Source organism: Acanthopagrus latus, chromosome 18, assembly GCF_904848185.1.
Source record: "Acanthopagrus latus isolate v.2019 chromosome 18, fAcaLat1.1, whole genome shotgun sequence".
Lineage (NCBI taxonomy): Eukaryota > Metazoa > Chordata > Actinopteri > Spariformes > Sparidae > Acanthopagrus > Acanthopagrus latus.
Genome location: NC_051056.1, coordinates 25,770,526 through 25,790,304, shown reverse-complemented (window position 1 = coordinate 25,790,304; position 19,779 = coordinate 25,770,526). Strand labels below are relative to the sequence as shown.

The window sequence follows — 19,779 nt, the reverse complement described above, 5'->3', positions numbered from 1 at the left end:
AGCAAGTAGCTTTCACTCTCAAGGTGAGATTTGGGAAATGAATGTATAAACTTGGGGAAGATTTGCAGCTCGGTAATCCACATTTCTATTCATCTAGTTCCTCAGTATGTGAAAAGAACTCCTCAGAGATGGTGCAAAGTTATCTCTCAAAGTCCTGTTTATAGACCTCTCCTTTTTCATCACTTATGGACAGAGCTAATGTTTGAGTGATCGTGAATTGATATGTACGGTGAAGTATCACACTTTTTCGCAGTTTATTTAATATTTATACAAATATGAGATGAATATCTAAATATATTGATCAGTGAACTGTTAGAAATGCTTCCAATTTCCTCTTTTCTCTCTATAAGAAGGAACTCACAGCTGGGTTTGGCAGGAAGGCATGAGATGTTATCACGGATTGTGATTAAAAAAAAAAAAAACACTCATCATGTATTAAGCATGGTGGATTTCCAATATCGGTTTAAACATGAATATCCCCACAGGAGTGACCAGAAAAAGCTGTCTAGCTTGATAACATACAGTTCTATTTTGATTTTCTGATTTGTTTTGTAATGCCACAAGGGGAGGCAGGCATCTTTCCAGTCCATCCAAAATCCTGACGTCATGGCGGAAGGCTTGGCTTGCTCATCGTAGTTCAGGGAAACCTTACCTTATTGAAGATTGTTTGATAGTCTTTCACTGAAAAGGATGCATGTCCTATCTGTGATACAAAATAAATATTTGTTTCTTAAAGTGAAACGCTCACCAAAATGCTACCTCGGCTTTTTTTGTGAATGTACCAGAGCCGAACCTTCGTGTAAAAGCATAATCACACTGAAAGAGGCACTTTTAAGATTTGGAGGTGCTACAGGCACTTTAGCGATGGCATCAAAATCGCTATTTTTAAAACACTAAGAAGGCTCGACACAACATGAAACTTTGCTCGTAGTATCACCAGGATCTCTACACATGAACATGGCATTAAGAACATTGTGTACACAGAGTTTACTAAAACGAAAGTTTTTGAACTACTCACATCAGCAGTTGCTTGTTCCACTTGCCGCTCGCTGCCAGTGGAGAAGTTTCGATCTCAGAATGCAAAGTAACTTGGAAGAGAGTTATGGTGGAACTACTGTCTTCCATAGCTCACATGAGTTTTCCAGCTTTTTATTTAGTATTGTTTCTTGTATAATATCCGTATATAGTATCCGTGCATTTATATGGAACTAAGCTTTAGGAGTGGTCCATCATCACTCACCTCCACGTTAAGTCACATTTGGAGATCGATACTTCTTGGCTGGCAGGACGGCGGCGAGCGGAATAAGCATCTGCTAGCTGAGACTTTAATTTTAGTAAACGCTGTGTACACAAACAATGTTTCATGTTTTGTCGAGCCTTCTTAATGTTTTAAAAATAGTGATTTTGATGCCATTGTAAAAGTGCCCATAGCACTCCCATTGAAAATGAGTTTGACCCAAAAACAAAAACACAGTAAATCTTAGAAGTGCCCCTTTTGTCGTAATTTTGCTTTTACATGAAGGTTTGACTCATATGCATTTGCAAAAAAAGGCTAGGTTGCATTTTGGTGAAAGTTTCACTTAACAAAACATAATGTTAAGTGAGTTCAGTTTGTCTTCAGTGCAGTTTTGATCATCATCGGTCTGATATTCATTCACATAAACGTTTTATTTAAGCCTTAAAAATCGTTGAGGTTTGCCTCATTTGCAGTGATGCTGACATGCACAAAAATAAACAGTTTTAGACATTAAACATTTGGAGTCAGTGAAAACAATTGAGCAACAAGGTGAAGTGTTTTGAGATAATCGCCTTGAATTGGCCAGGGGTAATAACAGTGTCAATCTTAAGATGGTTGGGAGATCATTTCCATGTATTCGGTGCACAAAAACTAAATGCAGATTTTTCAAGTTCAGAATAAATCTGTGTGATAAGATGGTTGATAGTGGAGTGAGTTTGATATGGTCCTGTGGTCCCGTCCAGCATACATGTAGTTTAGTAAATGTCCAATAAGGGGATTGTAGATTAAATTAATGTTGTGAATCTCAATTATTTCAGGATAAGCTTGACATTAGATATTCAGATTGTCTCATGCCTACTCAAAGCAAGGTGCAGACCAGAGAAAATAAGACTCAAGAAGGAGTCTTTGTCAAAGAGAGGAGCAGGATTTAAAGTGAATTTTTGTGGAGTCCGCTGGATTGTATTTGTTCTATGAGAACAGTGGGTACTTTAGTTAAAATACGACTCTTTAAATATCAGCCATAAATTTACTTTGAAGTCAGTTTGGGTTCTCTATAAATATTAAAGGATGAAATAGATGAAAGTATACTGTGTCTTGGAAATCGTTTTACCCATTGATACTGATACGACTACTACTGCTACTACTATTACCATGAATATTAATCATAGTAATAATTGTCATGATGAGAAGAACGTCGTTTGTTGCACCTTTCAAAACAAAGTTACCAAGTGCTTTTCAATAACAAAATATTAAAGTAAATAAAATTCAAAACAAAAGATATATAATACAATAGAATTATTCAAACTAATTAATATGTTGAGCTCAAATATTGTATTTGCAAAAGAATTTTCTTAAAAGTTGTTTGTAATATTGTGTGTTTTGTATTGATTTCAGAAAGGTGATGAGTTTTAGTTTGTTAAGTTAGTAATGATGATTTTTATGACTCAATGACGGGTCAACTGCACAACCATAAAAAAAACTCAGATACCACCCCAATTAGCAAATTAGAAATAATTGAACCTGAACTAAGGAGTATATTTTGACAGACGTTAAGAGCATGAAGCATTAGGATTTCACCTGTGAATGTCACTACTTTGCTGGGCCTCACAGAGTATTTTTCTCTTAGGAATTTGTTGTAGTAAATCAACAGAATGTCAGGCCATCGCCATAGTCTGCTGAGGAGCCAAGCGGCTCCTGGGAAACAGAGCACTGTGTAAACTTCCTGTGCAGAGGTGCACTTCCTTCCTACCGTCACTGAACCATGAGGACGGTCCTGGAAGATGACGGATGGAGGCTATCTGATCTTTCGTCTAGACAAAGTCAGGATCCGTGACTGCCTCTTCATGATGAGCCCATTCTGGCCCACCTCTCAGTTCCCCTGTAATGAAAGACTGAGGTGGTGTAGCTGTGTCGAGTCAGGAGGCGGATAATCAAATCACACAGGATTATGTGTCACATCTGACCTGTGTGGACCCAGTTTCTGTACTCAATAGTGTGAGTTATTTGTCTTTCTATGTGTGAGGGGGAGTGAAAAACAACAAATTCTTAGTCCCGGTCTATGTATTCTATTTTTCGTATTCCTATCTCTCTTACACATATTTCATTTTGCATCTTCTTCTCTTTCTTCAGCTGTGACAGTCTCCCTTCATGTGGGAAGGGGCTGTTAATGAATGTGGATGAGCACGTGGGAAATGTGTGGGTTTCCACCACAGCTTTCTGTCTGAGTGACAGAAGCCCGACAAGGCTTTGGAGGCTGGCTTAAGAGTACAAAAAAGGGAGAAAAAAAAGAAAACAAGGAACAGCTTTTTTCCAGATGGCCACTGCAAAACAGAGCAGAATATGCTCTGCGAGTTTGTGGAGGCAGCGCCTGCCTGAATTACTAGAAGTCATTTTGAGGAGAACTACACTTGTCTGATGGAAAACGGTCTATTTATATGTAACAAAAAAAACCTCACTGGATCCAGCTTGGTCTGTTGGGTTTGTAATGGTCCTCGCTGTTGGTCATAGTCCTCAATCTGTGTTTGCACAAGTGACAAATACAAAAGAGAAAAATTTCTATCAAAGCCATCAGGCCTGAAGCATGAAGAGGAGAGAGTAAATGTTTATTTTGTGATTCTTTCTGGTTTGCTAAGGCTGCTCCCATCAACCTCTGCTCTAATCTGTGAGTATCTGGTATGCACTCCAGACTAAATTGCTGTTTATTCTATTCTGCGGGTGTCAAAGCCCCAGCCTGCCGCTGAATGCTATCGGGGGAATGAGGGTCCCAGGATGCTCAACTCTGCTGCTGACACAACACTATTCCTGAAAGACCCGCCACTTGATTTACCCAAGCAAAATGTCACAGTAATTGTGAAGATTTATATCAATGGGAAAGAGCTGACGAGGTCGCACAGCTATCAGATCTGACAGACTTAATATGTGCTCAAATGTTGCCTGCCACACTAAAGGCGCTCGGGTTGACCAATTTCACCTGGAATGTTCCACCTCAGACTGTATTGACCGAGCCGTCGTTTTTCACTTCTGTAAATCGAGTGTGAAGTGGAACTTCTGGCTTGTGAAATCGCGTTTCTGATAAACTGGAATCTCTTCAAAACATTTTATCACACCATTCAAGCTTTTGCTTTGTGCAGATGATATGAAAAAAAAAATGACTGACACGTGGTTTGTGTAAATAGGCTGAACACAGGTGTGCTCTGATACCGTACCCTTCGCTCCCTGTCACAAAGTATGTTATGATAAAATCTGATGTGCATTGTGTGTTATGTATCAGGTCTTAAAACAGGTGGCATGCTGTAAAGATGCTGTCAGCTATGCCATGCTAGAACTCTGTGTTAGAGGAGTGCTGTGGTTAATAGTGATGCTTAAGTAATAATGAAGCTGGTACAATGGGTGAAACAGTAAGGAAATGGTGGCAGTATTCAGATCCTTTTAATCTAGTAAAAACACCAGTACAACAATGTAAAACTGCTTCCTTGCAAGTCCTGAATTCAAAGTCACCTGGGATTGTGTGTTTTATATGAGTTATAGACTGATGCATGTGACACATTTCAAAAAAGAATCCAAAAACAGAGCGAGCTTTAATGAAATCAAAATCCAGAAATCCTAATTACTCAGGCATCAAAACAGATATCAACAAGCATAAAACAAAACAAACCAGGTAGAACACAGGATCATGGGACAGATGAGACACAGGCTTAAAAACAAAGGGAGTGATTAACTAATGAGACGCAGGTGAGGAACAACGGGGAGTGAAAACAGACCCATGAGGAAGTGATTACTCAGTTTTCCTTCCTTCGTAGAGATCTGATATGACATGGGGCTGATGTTTTTTGAGTAAAAGGTCCAAAAAAAAAAAAAAAAAAAGGATTTAGCCAACATGAAAATATAAGAAGCTGCAGTGCCTCGAGTGGCTGCTTTAGGCTGGCTCCAAAATCAAGTCAATCCCCATAATAAATTAAGTTAAAAAAAAGTTAAAATGCTGTAAAACTGCTAAAACTGTATGGGGGGTAATTTGTATGTTGGCCTTACTTTCTCATTAACATTATATTTGAGTGACAGCTAGCTACAAGCTCGGCTTTGTTTGTGACCTCGGCATCTTCTTGATTATTTGTAATGCAAATATCAGACAAATACAATTGGCTTGCTGTTAAGTTAATTATTGCGACAGATCCTGTTTTTGTTGTTGTTGATTTTTTTTTATTAACAAGTGACCCTGACATGAACCTTAACTCGGAGACAGCTGCTGTAGCTGGCGAGCTCTGGAGGTTATAGCTGTGTGCAGAGCCTGGAGCTTCTGGAGGAATAAACAGCCAGAGGTGACGGGAGAGGGCAGAGTTTGTATTTTAAACTTTTGGGATTAAAAAGTGGTTTATCCTCACTTTGGCTGCTAACCCTGTTGTGACAGTAGCATCTGACTTGCATTGGACGACGTCCTCCTGGGTTTTTGCTGAATTGCCTGACTGCTGTGATTTGTTGTTGGCATTAACACCTGAGGAGGTAATTTACAGAAAACAGCCATGCCAGCACTACATCTTGTTCATTATATGCAAGTATCATAATCTCTTTCTCCTAGCTGTTGTTATCTGACTTTATTTACTTCCACGACAGATTAATCTTAATACAGACAACAGATTAGTGTTTCATGATCTGCTGTTTGTAGCAGAATGGCAGGTCTCTAAAAACAATAAAAGCATTTCCAATTGTTGTACACAAGTCATGGCTGACTTGAAGCTGAATAAACAAGCCACATTTCTGACCAGACAGGAAGAGTAACTGCAGTCAGAATATCATACCTTCCAGAAGTCACAGTGACATTTTCAGAAACAATGTATGGTGCACTGTATGGAAGAGAGAAATACCTGGGTACCAATCGGATGGCATTATATTAAGCTTGCCAAGTGCTGTATAAAATTTTGAGTTTGCCAATATTTGCTTCAGTTACCGCATGTGTTATTTAACCCATCCCTTGTACAACTGATTGCATTTAAGAACTGAGATGTTTCTCCCAACTGAAAATAAAATCATACAGAGAAAAATATATTGCTGAGTTTGAACGTTGGATTTTTTTTATCATCAGCTTCTGTTTTTACCTTCCCCAAGTAATACAGTTTCATAGAAGTTTTCGATGGGCAACAGATCCTCAGACGGCCTTTTGATGCTTGCTATAGCAGCCCACAAATCAAAAATGTGTTTGGATGTAAGTTGCAGAGTTTTGGAGATATCAGCCATAGAGATGTCAGCTTTTTATCAAATAGAATGGAACAAGATGGTACTCTGCACTTGGTTTCTTAAAGCACCAAAGAAAAAATGATATTTTAACCACAAAGTAGTCATAACAGCAGAATTATACCAGTACTCAATCGGTCAGACCACACCCATCTATGAATTTTACCTTTATTTTGATCTCAACTGCTCACCTGTTAAGATTCATGATCGTGTCATGCGCAGTTGTGGTGATATGGTGCTGAATAATAATAATAATAATTGAAAACTGCTTCTGTGGCAGTCCCTGTTATTATAGTAGTCTCCAGGACCACATGTGTGGGCCAGGGACCTCAGCAGTGTCTCTTTCTAGAAATCATGAGCTGCTTACTAAAGCTAACAGACCATGTTGTAATTAGTCATGTAGGAGCTATTCTCTTTCTGTATCATTGTGAAGAAGGAAACCTGCACCCACTCATGGACTACTCTACTTAACTTTTCTTTATCTTTTTGTTTCTTTTTGCTTTATTGAACAAGGTGATTACCAAACACAAGGTGCTTTAACAATGGTATAAAACAAGAACACAAATGAACATGTGCTGAGCAGGAGGAAACAAAGTAAAGAGATATAAATGAAACATACAAAAGCATATAATCAAACTAATACAGCTATGCATGTAAATTGGAATATACGTTGACAAATGATTGAAAAAATATATAAAATGGAAAAATTGATGAATAAATCATAACTTAAATACATGGTTGATGGCATTCAATATATGAATTAAATGTTATACATTCAGGGTCTATTAATTTGTAGAACAGTGCACATTTCAGCAGTCCTTTGTCAGATTTTCAGGTTTTTTGTTTCCGGTTGCCTTGCAACTGCATGACTGACCGCGGCCGCCAAGCTAGCCCAAAACAACTAGCGGTATGCCATAAATGCTAAATTGTTTTTAAAATTAGCTCTCGTACAACATGTGCCGTTGCTGGTTGCCACAACAATTCAAGAAAATTTTAAGTTTTTTTTTTTTCCTTTTTTTTCAGAAACTTCTTGTGTAGCACATCAACAACTTCAACAAACACGTCCGTGCCCTGCGCCCTATGCCCTGCACGCCATGCTAAGGAAGGAGGAACAGAGACTAGCGTGGCTCGCGGATTGGAGACTAAAATAAACATTTGGGTTTATGAATACCTTCCACAGAATAGCTACTGCATGACTACATAACTTCCCTAACCTGGCAATGCACGAGCAGCCGTCTGTCTCAACGACTCCACTTTCCTTCAGCATTATCCACGCTGTCTGTTTGTCTCTGGCTGGGCTCTACTGCTAGGTGTAATTCTTAACCATCAACACCTTCAGAAAAATACAAGATAATTAACTATGTCAATGTAGCAAACGTCGGGCCATTGCTGTCATCTACCCACTCCATGAGAGCTGATGGGTGAGGCACTGTTACAGAACTGTCCTCACGACTTTTTAAAACATCCGTACGGTGTATCCACCTCTGATTTTTGTCCATTTTGTCACTTTCTTTGGGCTTAAAGGCTTTTTAGAGCAAGCTTGACAGCTACACTAGTGTGAGCACTAGCATGAGCACTAGAGTTCAACCAGATCCACCGGAAGAGCAAAACCAACTATCGCTATGAGCCATGTGTAAACTCGCGAACTCAGGAATAAGGTGGTTAAAGAACATTAAAAATGGGTCGGGTTGCTAACCGAGCTAGCACAATTTGTAGTTCCATTGTGTTTGTGAGGCGGCATCATGTCATGTATCCAAATGTCTGCAACTCACAATGAAACGTTCTGGATAGATAAACAGCACTACAGGTGAGAGACAAAATACATATGTTTTTTTATTTTGGGTTGAATTTCCCCTTTTAAAGTTGTAATGAATGAAGTAATCAAGTAATCCTTACATGTCATCTGTTACTCCCCAACTCTTGAAACTTGAAACCTCCAGTACTCACACTGAGAAAGAACTTTTCAGTGAAGCAGGAAACATCAGCCAGTTAAACTTGAGAAATAAACAACATTTGGACAGATACTGGCTGTTTAAATGAGAGGGAGGCTGAAGATGAAATTTTAGGCATTTTTAATAATATAATTGAACTTTATGTGGAAAAACCATTTCAGGCTCAAATTATGATTTCAAAGAGAGTATCATCTCTGGAGGGGCTCTTTAAACTTCTGTCCTCAGATTACAGTCTTCACTTCACTCCCCTTTTACATCTTTATGTGCACAAGTGCAAATTCCTTTCATTTTATAAGGTTGACTCTTTCATTATGCTGCTATTCAGTCATCTCAGTTCTTGTTTAGTGCACCTGTTTGTATTTGAGTGTGCCGACTGAGCGACAGGGGTAAACAAAGTAGAAAGATGGTACTTGAACTCTTTTTGATACTTCAGACAATATAACTGAAAAGATCAGAATCTGCATCATGAAGATGCCTGTTTTTTTCACATGCAAACTTTGTGTCCTCCAAGCAGGAATCTTTTGAATAGCGATGAGTCATTACAGTATTTTCATTCAAGTATAGTATTAAATTTATTCAACAGAGGGCATGTATTTCAGTCTGAATCCATTTGTGGCTCCCCACCTTTTGAAATGAAAGCAGACAGGAGACATCTGCCTTGCTTTTAATGGGTATCACAAATGTTTGAGTAATTCCACTCTATCTGAAACTTCCCTCCCCTTAGCACACTCCCAAATTACAGCAGCGGTATGAAGCTGGGGCTCCTTGCCTTGCAGAGCGTTAGTTTTTTCCCCAGCTAGGACGATCGGAAAGATTCCTCCTGTGGGCTTGCATCATGGAGGCTAGCAGTCAATCCAGCAGTCAACAGATTCTGTGGAAAGATGTGAGTCCAGTTTGATTTGTTAATTGCACAAAATAGATTCTTACATCTTTGTAAAGATTTTTGGAGAATTTTAGGTCACACAGTGTCAAGAAAATGGGAGCAACCTTAAACTTTTACAGCTCCATAAATTAAGTACAGGTGTCTGCTGTGGTGGTTTAAAAGTGGGGGGAGAAAATCCTGTGATATTTAAGTGTAAGCTTTAAGTGAAATATATCAAAAGTATGTCTTTTTTTTAAATCTAAAAGGGAGAGCTGCTTGATCTCTTGCTGAGTGATCTGACTTTCCACAGAATAGTAATTTTTCCATCTAATTCCTTTTGGCTTTTCCCCTTGGCTTTCTGTCTTTATTTCCACCCTTATATTCAGCCTCACCTGAACCACTTTATTTGCTTAATATCTAAAAAATTCCCTTTTTCTCCCATACAAGCAGCATTCAAATATGCACCCAGAATTATCTTTATTTGAGTTTTATTATTAAGGAAGAGGGGCACAGAAATCCTTTTTCCTTCTCCCTCCTCTCATACTTCACTTGTTGCAGAACTTGTGAACTAGAGCAGAAGTCGAAGGTACCTTTACGGTATAATTATCTTTCTTTATATGTATATGGAAAAGTAAACTCTTTTATCGCCCATCAAAGACTGTTTCAGCAGACACACTTTTACCCTGAACACCCTGTAGGTGATGGATGGATAATGATTATGATTAATACATCACCTGTGGTACAGAAATTCAAGTGCTTATATGAGAGTGTCCCAATGTGGTAAACCACTGACTCTGCTTGCTGATTATGTAGGCTATGCTTGTTTTTTTTTTTATGGATTTTTGTGTGTGTGTGTGTGTGTGTGTGTGTGTGTGTGTGTGTGTGTGTGTGTGTGTGTGTGTGTGTGTGTGTGGTTTTTTTTGTTTTCCCTCCTGTTGTTTTCTTGAGCAAGTGCTCCTTTTTTGCACGATAACAGCAGGGGGCTCCGGGCACTCTTCCTCACAAAGCTCAAGAGGAATTGCCTGGCTGATTCTGAACTCCTAAACCTTTAAACACTAGTTGGCGGGTGCTGCTCTCTCAGGCTGCTCGCACTGTCTCCATCCCTCCCTGCTTTTATTTCTGTCTGTCGGTCTGTCTGTCTTTCAATCCCACCTCCTTCCTGTGCGTATTTCGATATTCAAGGCACAGGCAGATAGGTTTGTCCTCTATTTAAGTTTCCACTGCTTATGCAACCTCCCACTGGAGAACGGAGGATTTCAGCCACTGTTTTCTTTTTTCTTCTTTTTTTTCTTTTTTCACTGGCAGAAATTCGCATTGTAAGGAATTTCTGGCTCTATATCCTTCTGCTTTTCATCATGCCTTCGGAATGTACAATACTTTGATGTGTCTCGTGTTTTGTTTTTTTTGTTTTTTTTTTGTGGCTACTGTCCCTAATATGTCAAATAAAGAAGGGCAACAGTCTAGATTTTATTAATGGTAAAGTTTTGGGGGGCTTTTTGAATAATGTGTCCTCTGTCCTTCCCCAAAGTCATGCTGCTGATGTATTTACCAGAAATCAGAAATTCAATCTATATTCAACAAGCGCATAGTGGAAGTGTTTGCCATTATTACTAAATCTTATTTCCTCCTGTACTTCATCCCAGATACATACTGTATTTTTTTCAAATTGTAATTTTAAAAAAGGCCATATGAATTATATATCAGGATTTTGGATAGTTATTTTAACAGAACACAGGTTCCCAGAAGTCCGACCACTGTTATTCAGAAAATAATTACTCCAAATTATTTAAAGTCTGTCCACTGTCCAATCTGCTGCAGCTTAACTACTGGAACAACCTCAGCCACAATAGAAAACCAAAAGCTGCATTATCATCATTTTTAAAGACGGGAAGATAAGCAACACCAATTTCGCTAATTGAAGTTGGTTCTGTTTTTTTTTTTTTTTTTTTACATATCTGCTCTCCTGTTGTCCTCTGAGACCTTCAAAAGTGGTCCGGTGTGAATGAGAAGCTTTCACTTGCTTCCCGCTGGAGCTGCGGTGGAACAAAAGCCTGTCTTTATTAATTTGTGGCCGTAAGCTTGGGGAATTGACTAAAGCGGGCAGAGTTTTCATTTGAGGAAAAAAGTTTAATGAACGTAACCTTTCTGTGGCACTTGTCGTAGTCCGCTATCACAGCACTCGGGATAAAGAGGTCATATTTTTGTCATCAGTGGTAGTCATCAGTAGTAGAAGAGATAATGAAAAAATGAGAAGTAAATTTCCACATGAAATAAGCAATAATTAGACATTTTGGGCAATGTGCTTAAAGGGTTTTTTTTTATTATTTTTACTGACAGATGAGAGGACTGAACCACTCTCATCTACTATATCTCTGTTACAAAGAGGTACAAAATTACCCAGGTCTTCCACGTTGTGGAGCCCATTGAGCAAGCTGGCTAACATCCAGTTTAGGCCCTCCCTAGCTTGGATCGGGATGAAATGATTTGGCTTGAGACACAAAATGTTATTAAAGACATTTTTGAGTGTTTCAGACTAAAGCTCTTACAAATTACTCCTCTAACTAACCCTTACCTTAGCATAAACACTGTAAACTGTAGGAGAACACCTAACTTAGCTCTGTCCAAAGGTAACAAATTACAGCCATCACCCCCTCTAAAGTCCACTCATTCACATGTACAGTAATGTCTCATTTTGTATGTAAAACAAAAATATTGGTTTTTTTTTTTTACAAAGGCTTATTTTGTTACCTTCATACGCAGCCAGACGAGCTGTTTACAGTTTTTTAGGCTAAGCTAGCACAAAATGTTACCCAGTATGAGAGCTAACTCTTGACAAGAAAGCAAAAGATGTATTTTTCAACTGTAACTGTACGGCTGTGAGGTATTTTGTTGGTATTTGGTCTATATATATATATATCACCATATGTTTGCAGGTTGAGGTGGGAAAAGAGAAGAAGAGCAAATACCACACCTACCAGCGACTGGCTCTGGTTCTGGCGCTGATCTTCCTCATTTTGGCTCTCTCTGTTTTCAGCCTGAGATACCTGTGGAGCCCCAGTCTGGGGAAGGTAAGACAAAGTATCAGCTCACTGTTTGCCAATCATCAGCCTTATTGCCATTGTCTGTGGAGACAGATGAAAGACTCACTGAGTCACCACATCAGCAAATCATACAGGTTACATCAAAGAAAAAAATACTCGAGTAAGGAAAATGGACGGCCACACAAAGAGCCAAAGGCAGCCTCTGCAGTCTGTATTGTGCTCTGCTAGATTAAAAGATGTGTGGGTTATGGAAAAGACAGCTGTGTTTTGCTCGGCTTCATGTTTTGGCTGTCAGATCTGTAATTTCATGAGTTCTTGGACTGAACCACAAACCTCTTTTTTTTCTTTTTTTTTTTTTTTAACTGCCCTAAATGTTGCCCTGTTGCATTTATCTGCTTTCTGCTCACATTGTAAACATCTTCTCACAATGACGGCTCCTGATAACTCAAAGCTGACCCTAATTGCTGTTGACCAGAGTGGCTGCAGCGGGACTGAAACCTCTTGCCAATGTAATTGGGATAAACTCTTGTCCTGGCAATTCATCTTGTAAAATCCAATTCAATCACACTTGATGGAGAACATTTTCGCTCTGCCTCTTTCCCTCTGGTTTTCCCAAGAGGCCAAAAAAGCTAATTTACCCGAGCTGGAGGGAGAAATACATCAATAATTTCACATCCACAGATTGGAGGCTCTATACGTTCTGAGCGCGGCTGCAAATGAGAGAATATGATTATAATGAAATGATGGTTAAAAATGAGCACATTTATTTTGGACTGCTTTGTGTGTACTGTAAATGCCACGAGTTGAACGGGGGGAAATGTACCATGCAGGAGGTGCTTGCAGTTACACCAACAATAAACATTAATTCAGCCGGCCAGTATTCCTCTATCTGCTCCCATTTAGATACAAGATTCAACTGCAGACAGTCTCTCCTAAGCTCAGGTTAACCAAGGTTCATCTCCACTTCCTGCGTAGACGGTATTGTCCACGTTCTTTCCTTTCAACATAGATATGAATCACCTTTGAGCCATCTCCTTTGTCCTTGTTAAATATTTCATGCCGGAGGTAGTGCAGTCATTATTTCCACTTTAATAAGCTGTGATCATTCTCACGTGGCACAAAATGTGTTGATGGCAGAGGTTGCCCAGGCGATGAATATCAAACCCGCGGACCCTGGGTTTTGCTTTAATGGGGTCTTGAGGGGGAGGCTCGTTCTCTGGCCTCCACATCAGCAAGTGAGATGGAGCCACTTCAAAGGAGGATCACCTGTCTGTCAGATGGGAAGGAAGCTCCCTCCGACACAGAAGGATGGTATAAAGAAAGGTATGTATCCTCAGACTACCGAGGAACTGCTTTGAAGGTAAAGAGTCGGATTGATGGATGGATGGATCAGTTCCTCTGCATCAGTGTGGCAGCCAAGACCTTATTTGGAGAATGGTTTTTGGGAGCAACGCAGTGGGACATTTCTTGACTCACCAGCTAATCCCGAGAAGCGTCTGGCACGTACATGTATAGACTCTGGGCAGCGGAGCACTGTTTTTGCAGCCAAAGGGAGAGTACATAATTTATTTTAGAAAACAGCAGTGAGAGGAGTTGTTTATTATTTGAGCACAAAGATGAGCATTCAGGTGACAATTTAAATTTAACTAAAGTAGAGTGCTTCTGTCGGAGTCCTCAAACATCAGAGACCAGAGCTGGGGAATGGCACAGCATTCAGTAAACCATATTTACAGATTGGACCTTTAAATACATGTGTCCAAGATGTGTTTTTTCTTGTTCTAAAGTAAACTAACAGGATATCAAATGTGTCCCTTTAGATTTTCACAATCCATCATCTTTAAAGTTGCTAATGGATCAGAAAGCGTTACAGTTACAACAATTTGCTGTTTATAAGACAATTGACCTTCCCAACCAGAGCATATTGTCAGAGGAAAAAGGCCGAGCATGGTCTATAGATGAGATCAGTCACACATCACAGTCCTGTCTCCCGAACTACCACGCATCCATTTGGGTGAAGAAGAAGACAAAAAAAGCTCTCAAAGTGCTTCTGCCAGATTGAAAACTGCTAGTAGTGACATGCCTTGAAGTTGTTGTGTTGCATGTTTCCTGTCAAACAATAAAAAAAAAAAAAAAAAAAAGGTCATGATTTGATTAACTTCCCCAAAGAGCAAAGGGTAGGTAAAGAAGAGATCTGTGGCTTCAGGTCATCTACAGAGAAGATGAAAATTGTAAACTGTGAGACCCGGAGAGTCAGTACATGTCTGTTTGTGTCAAACAATTCATCTCAGGTTAGTTGATGATGTTACTGAGTGAAGGCCATGTGCGCCTATTGTGTCTGTAGTCTGAAGCGAATCAAAAAAGTGCCTCCCTATAGTTGACACTACAGTTTTTACTGTGAAAAATTAAGGGCCAGCCATAAAACACCTTCTTTTATAATGGAGTTTGGTCAAGTGGACAGACCACCAGGAGCAGAGGGTGTTTTAATGTTGATAATTCACATAAATTGAACTGACCCACCTTCTAATAATGAACCTTGTAAACAGCTTAAAGTAAAGTTGGAAGTGGAGCTAAACCGGCCTCCTCTCAGCTCAGAGTCAACGGTCACGCAATTAAGCACAAACGGCCATCAGAGCAGAGACAGCAGTTCTGCTTCACCACAGCGATGTGATTAGTTTGCAATAAAGTCACATTGGACAGATTATAAAAGGGCAACATAAAATGTTCTAACGACAAAAAAGATGATAGATGACAGAAAAATGACCAGGACATTTAATAAGACAGTTGTGAGTGTCAGGTTAGTCCACTTTGATGGAGACTGAGACTGTAATGACGCTCATCATCCGCCGTTTTTTTTTCTTTCTATGTAACGACGCCGATCGTTGATCAGCAGCGACGTAATTTCTGTAGTATTTTGAACTAATACCTACCTAAGACATATGGTTTCCTTATTTTATGCTATTAAATTTAGCAGACCTGCTAGAATTTGTATGGACCACGATTCAGATTCGAAATATTGTTTTAAACCAGAAGGGGGTGGTGACGTGATGCAAGGGCAGAGTACACTGATGGATTGATCTCATCTTTTAAAAAAAGTAGTAGTAACTTCATTTGTATTTGCATAGAGGTTAAAGTTGTTAAATTACTTTCTTTTTTTTTAATGGTTTTAGGTAGTTTACAATTGAAGAATCTGTTTTATTTTACCATTCATTCTGTACTGCAGGCTAATTAAATTATTTTGTGTCACTTATCGCAGCCCTGAAATGTGTGAATCATAGTTCAACCTTGTAACTATGTTTTGAAAAAAGCTGTCAATTAAGGTTATTATTCATCTCACTGTTGTCATACAAAAGGAATTTGAAGCTTGAATTCTTGTATTTCTAAGCTTCCAGTACAAAAACAAAATACATCTGATGAAGTGCATTCACAAGTGAAATACAAGTTTATAGAGAAAGTTCTAGATGTGATTCCTTTTCAGGTCGAGACGTGTTTTTTTCCAGCTGTTTTGACAGACTCTGAAAACTGATAAGTTATGTGAGAGGTGCAGACTAACTGTTGGAGTCGCATCTTTTTATTGCAGATAAAATCGAATTAAATGAAAGAGGATGCAGCCTGACATCACTCAGATGGCATGTTGAACATCATGCCTTTTCACTTCACAGGTTTAATACTGTGGATGCTCTGCTCTCATTTGGGCTTTTTCAAGTGAAGGATCAAAAACTGACAAATCTGAGAATCCACAGCTTTCGAGATAACATGCAAAAGGACACACTAATACTGCCTGAGATCTAATTACTAAAAACATTGATTTCAAAATGAGTTCTGCACGCTCTTAAAATGCAACTTGCAAATTGACTACTGCCTAAATGTGTTTTGTACTCAGTCAATACTTTAACTTACGATGCATTAAAAAACAATTACTAATGGCTATCACAAACACACACACACAAAATTCATATAATACACCACACATTACATAGCTCTTTGACCTTAGCATCCTAATTAGAAGTCAAAACCGCAGCGTGACTACAGCCACGAACAGCTTCTGGTCTCTCCTCACAGTTCACCAAAGCAACGCGACCTCACGCACCCGGCTTTGTATAAATAACCACAGAATGGTAATTTGCTCGAGGCATTGTATTTCAATATGACATGGTAACCGCTTGGGATCATCTTTTAATTACCTGAAAACATATGTTGTTACAGAGGCCCAGGGAAGATACTTTGCCATCTTTTTCTCTGCCTCTGTGTTTGTTTGTCTGTGTGTGTGTGTGTGTGTGTGTGTGTGTGTGTTTATATGAGGGTGTGGCCATGCTTTTATGCGATTGTGTATGCATCAGTGTGCATTGTGTGTTTCAGCGTGTAGATTAGGTGCGTCTACATTCTCTTTTGGCTTACGGCATGTTTCTGTTTACTATGTGCTCATTATTGTTCTGGGCCACAAGTCTCACTGGGGGATTTTGCCTCCTTGTAAATTAATCCTCTGTTATTACCAGTTTACATCAGCAACTCTGTGAAAATGGAATCTGGCTGGTGAATCCAACAGAAAAGTGAGAATAATTCGCCTTGACGAAATTATTTTCAAAAAGAAGAGGGGTGTAGAATAAAATCTAGATGGTGTCTGTAGTGCAGAACATCCATGATCTAAATTTTCTTATCATTAGATTTGATATTTTTGGTGCTATTTTTAATTCATGAACCACTTTGAAGGAGATTATCTGCAGACCAGCAGCCAGGCACAGAGTAATTGTGAACCTGTAGACATTGTAAACCAGTTTTTCCTGGGGAGCATTGAATAGCTCACAGGTGCTGTTGGGCTGTATGGCAAAACTGCCTGAGAAATACATGAATGTCAGACCTGGGGAAAGTGCTCCATTATTCAAGCTGAAATTGCATTGCTCACCTTGATGCCTTCCCCTCTCCGGTCCCAAGGTAGCTGCTGAGTTGTCGCTCCTGATGGCCTCTTAAATGCCTCACTGTCAGGACCGGCTTCTTTAATGAACACTGCTGCGCCTGCTGCTTTTCCACTGGTCACAGGTGTACGGCTTCTCAAGGCCAGGCCCCCCTTTGTTTATTTATTGCTCAGAGGCTGTGTACATCCAACAGTCCCCTCAGTGTCCAGATGTCAACATGCAACAGGGGAGGGGAGACACAAGATTTGATTGTGAAATGATCCTATCTTCCTGACACTTTTATTTTCTTAGTTTGTCTCCAGGAATAAAACAAGACAGTGCTAACTTCTTCTCACACTCCCTTTGTTTACTCAGTCTCATGCAGACAAATTATTATTCTGGGGAGGTAACAGGGCTTATCTGAACAGCTGGTTTGCCAAGACCTTTTGGGAGGCCTGCCCCTCAGTCTGTAATCTTTTCTGATTTTACACGTCAGGCTCATTCATTCATTAGCAGGCCAGTGTCCACCAGTGTGTCTCCCTGGCTGTTAAATTAGGCCGCTACGGGCTCCCTCCTAAGATGATGCATTATGCCTTCTACTCAGGGAACAGTGAGGAGGAGGGAGGGGATGCAAGCCGGGAAAAAACAAAAGAGAGTTGTTTTAAATTGTTGCCAGTGGAGTGCCTGAGGTAGGAAGGCTTCATGGCGGTTGTGGCACATTGCCTTCTTCTGGGACGGTGAGTGCTACAGAGAGCGTGACAGCACTGCAGAGCCCGCCGGGAGTTATTGATTGTGCCATACAGCATTTTAGTGTGTCTGCGATTCTCTTTTTAGAAACTAGAATAATATGGGGGGGAATCACCATCTTAATTGCCAGTTTTTCCTTTTTGCCAATCTACCAGCAGCCCATGCAGCATGTTGTATGTAGCTACAGTGTGGTGGGTAAACAGACACAATGCTCGCCTTTTTTTTTTTCCGGTCTCTGCCCCCCCCCCCCCCCTTCCCATCTCACCAGTGTGACTGCCAAGTAGACTCCTCTGCTCTGTTGTACAATTTAGAACGTGATTGAGCTTTCACATCCACTTTCAGTCTCCCAGTAAGTCTGCACCGCTTATAGCCTCGATGTGCATTCACAGCCACAACGCTGAAGCAGAGAAGTGAACAGCAAACCAGAGAAACCCTGTTCATCTGCCGTTTCGCGACATATTTGAGGTTTGCAGATCAGGGGAAAAAAAGTGCTATATTCTCTGATGGATCATAATTTTTGAGGAATTAGTAAGTCTCTGTTCTGAAAACTTGCCATGTCACTGTGCTGAGCTATATGTCTGTCAGCAGTTAAAGGTTGCATTGACTTTTTGTGAGTTTGCCACATTAGTCACTTTGCTCAATATGTGAGGAGCAATGCAGCATCTAAATGCATCCCTGGGGGTCTCTGTCTGGTGCAAAGTCTGACACTTCTATTTGAATAACCTCAGCTGATTAGCCTCTCTTTAAATGTGTGAAAAAATGAGAACTTGTAGCAACTGTAAAGCTGGAATGTTTGCTAATTTTAATGACATGTATCCAGACCCACCAAGCTTGTTTGGGTTTTTCTTTTTTTTTTTTTTTTCCTTTGGTGAAATAAACATGAAAAAATCAGCAAAAAAACACACTTTCACTGCGACATCTTTCATCCAGTGAAACTTCAAGTGTTTACACATGAAATGAGCAAAGTAAGCCAGACAGTTTAAAGTTCAGAGCTGTAATGAACCTCATTAATGATGAGATATTCATTCCAGATGTTGTGAATCCATAAGTCACCAAATTAAAAAAAAAAATCTATGCTGACATATTGGATGATGCAGCTACTGTGACTTAATTCTGGTGTCAGTAATTCTTTAGTTTTAAATGTGACAGGTTGAAAAAGAAGAAGCACTTGGCAGGAGCAACAAAAGAGGGACCCGCTCATTAAATAATGGCTCCATACCACCAGAGTGGTCATAAAATTCATATAGTCCTCAAGTAAAATAATTCACCAGTTCAAAGCTACACATCCTCATATCAGAAGGACTGAAGTTCAGTTGCTATTGTCAGCAACTCCCAAAACAACATATACCAAAGTTCAACCCAGTCACCAGGATAAATGTTAGCTAAGGATGTTTCTGCAAAACCACAGTTGTTTCAAATTGGACGCTTCTTTATGTTGCAAGTTTCAATTTGTTGAGGTTTACATGCAAACACTTGGTTAGGGTTAGGGAAAAAAAAATCATGATTTAGGTAATGGACAGATATAGTTGGAAATATCCCCAGGTGTCCTTAAAAGTATCCACTATCCACTCAAAATGCAGTTGACTGTTTGCTAGCTTGTAATCACCATCCCCTCTACCACCTGATGTGAAAGGCACACCTCTGAGATTTGCAGAAACATTACCTGCCAACATTATATCTCAGCGAGTGGGCCGCTGTTCCAAAAACACCAATTGCATTGCACCGGCAACATGTTTGCTGGGCCTTTGTCGCAAAGGAAAACAGGAAAACATTGTATACGACATCTCCTGGCATCCTTCTTTGCAAACACATTAACTACTAAAGC

The 19,779-nt window shown here is 39.7% G+C and overlaps 1 protein-coding gene across 2 annotated transcripts in view; it reads left to right on the top strand.

The window, feature by feature from the left end:
- Positions 1-19,779, top strand: part of tnmd (tenomodulin) — a 71,586-nt gene that overhangs the window by 7,987 nt on the left and 43,820 nt on the right. The window contains exons 3-4 of one of the 2 annotated variants that reach the window (XM_037076109.1): positions 7,487-9,298; positions 12,211-12,345. In XM_037076109.1, coding sequence (XP_036932004.1) covers positions 9,251-9,298; positions 12,211-12,345 — 183 coding nt within the window. In that variant the 5' untranslated portion in view covers positions 7,487-9,250. Of the gene's footprint in view, positions 1-7,486; positions 9,299-12,210; positions 12,346-19,779 lie in introns of those variants that run through there. The other variant, XM_037076108.1, reaches the window with a different exon arrangement.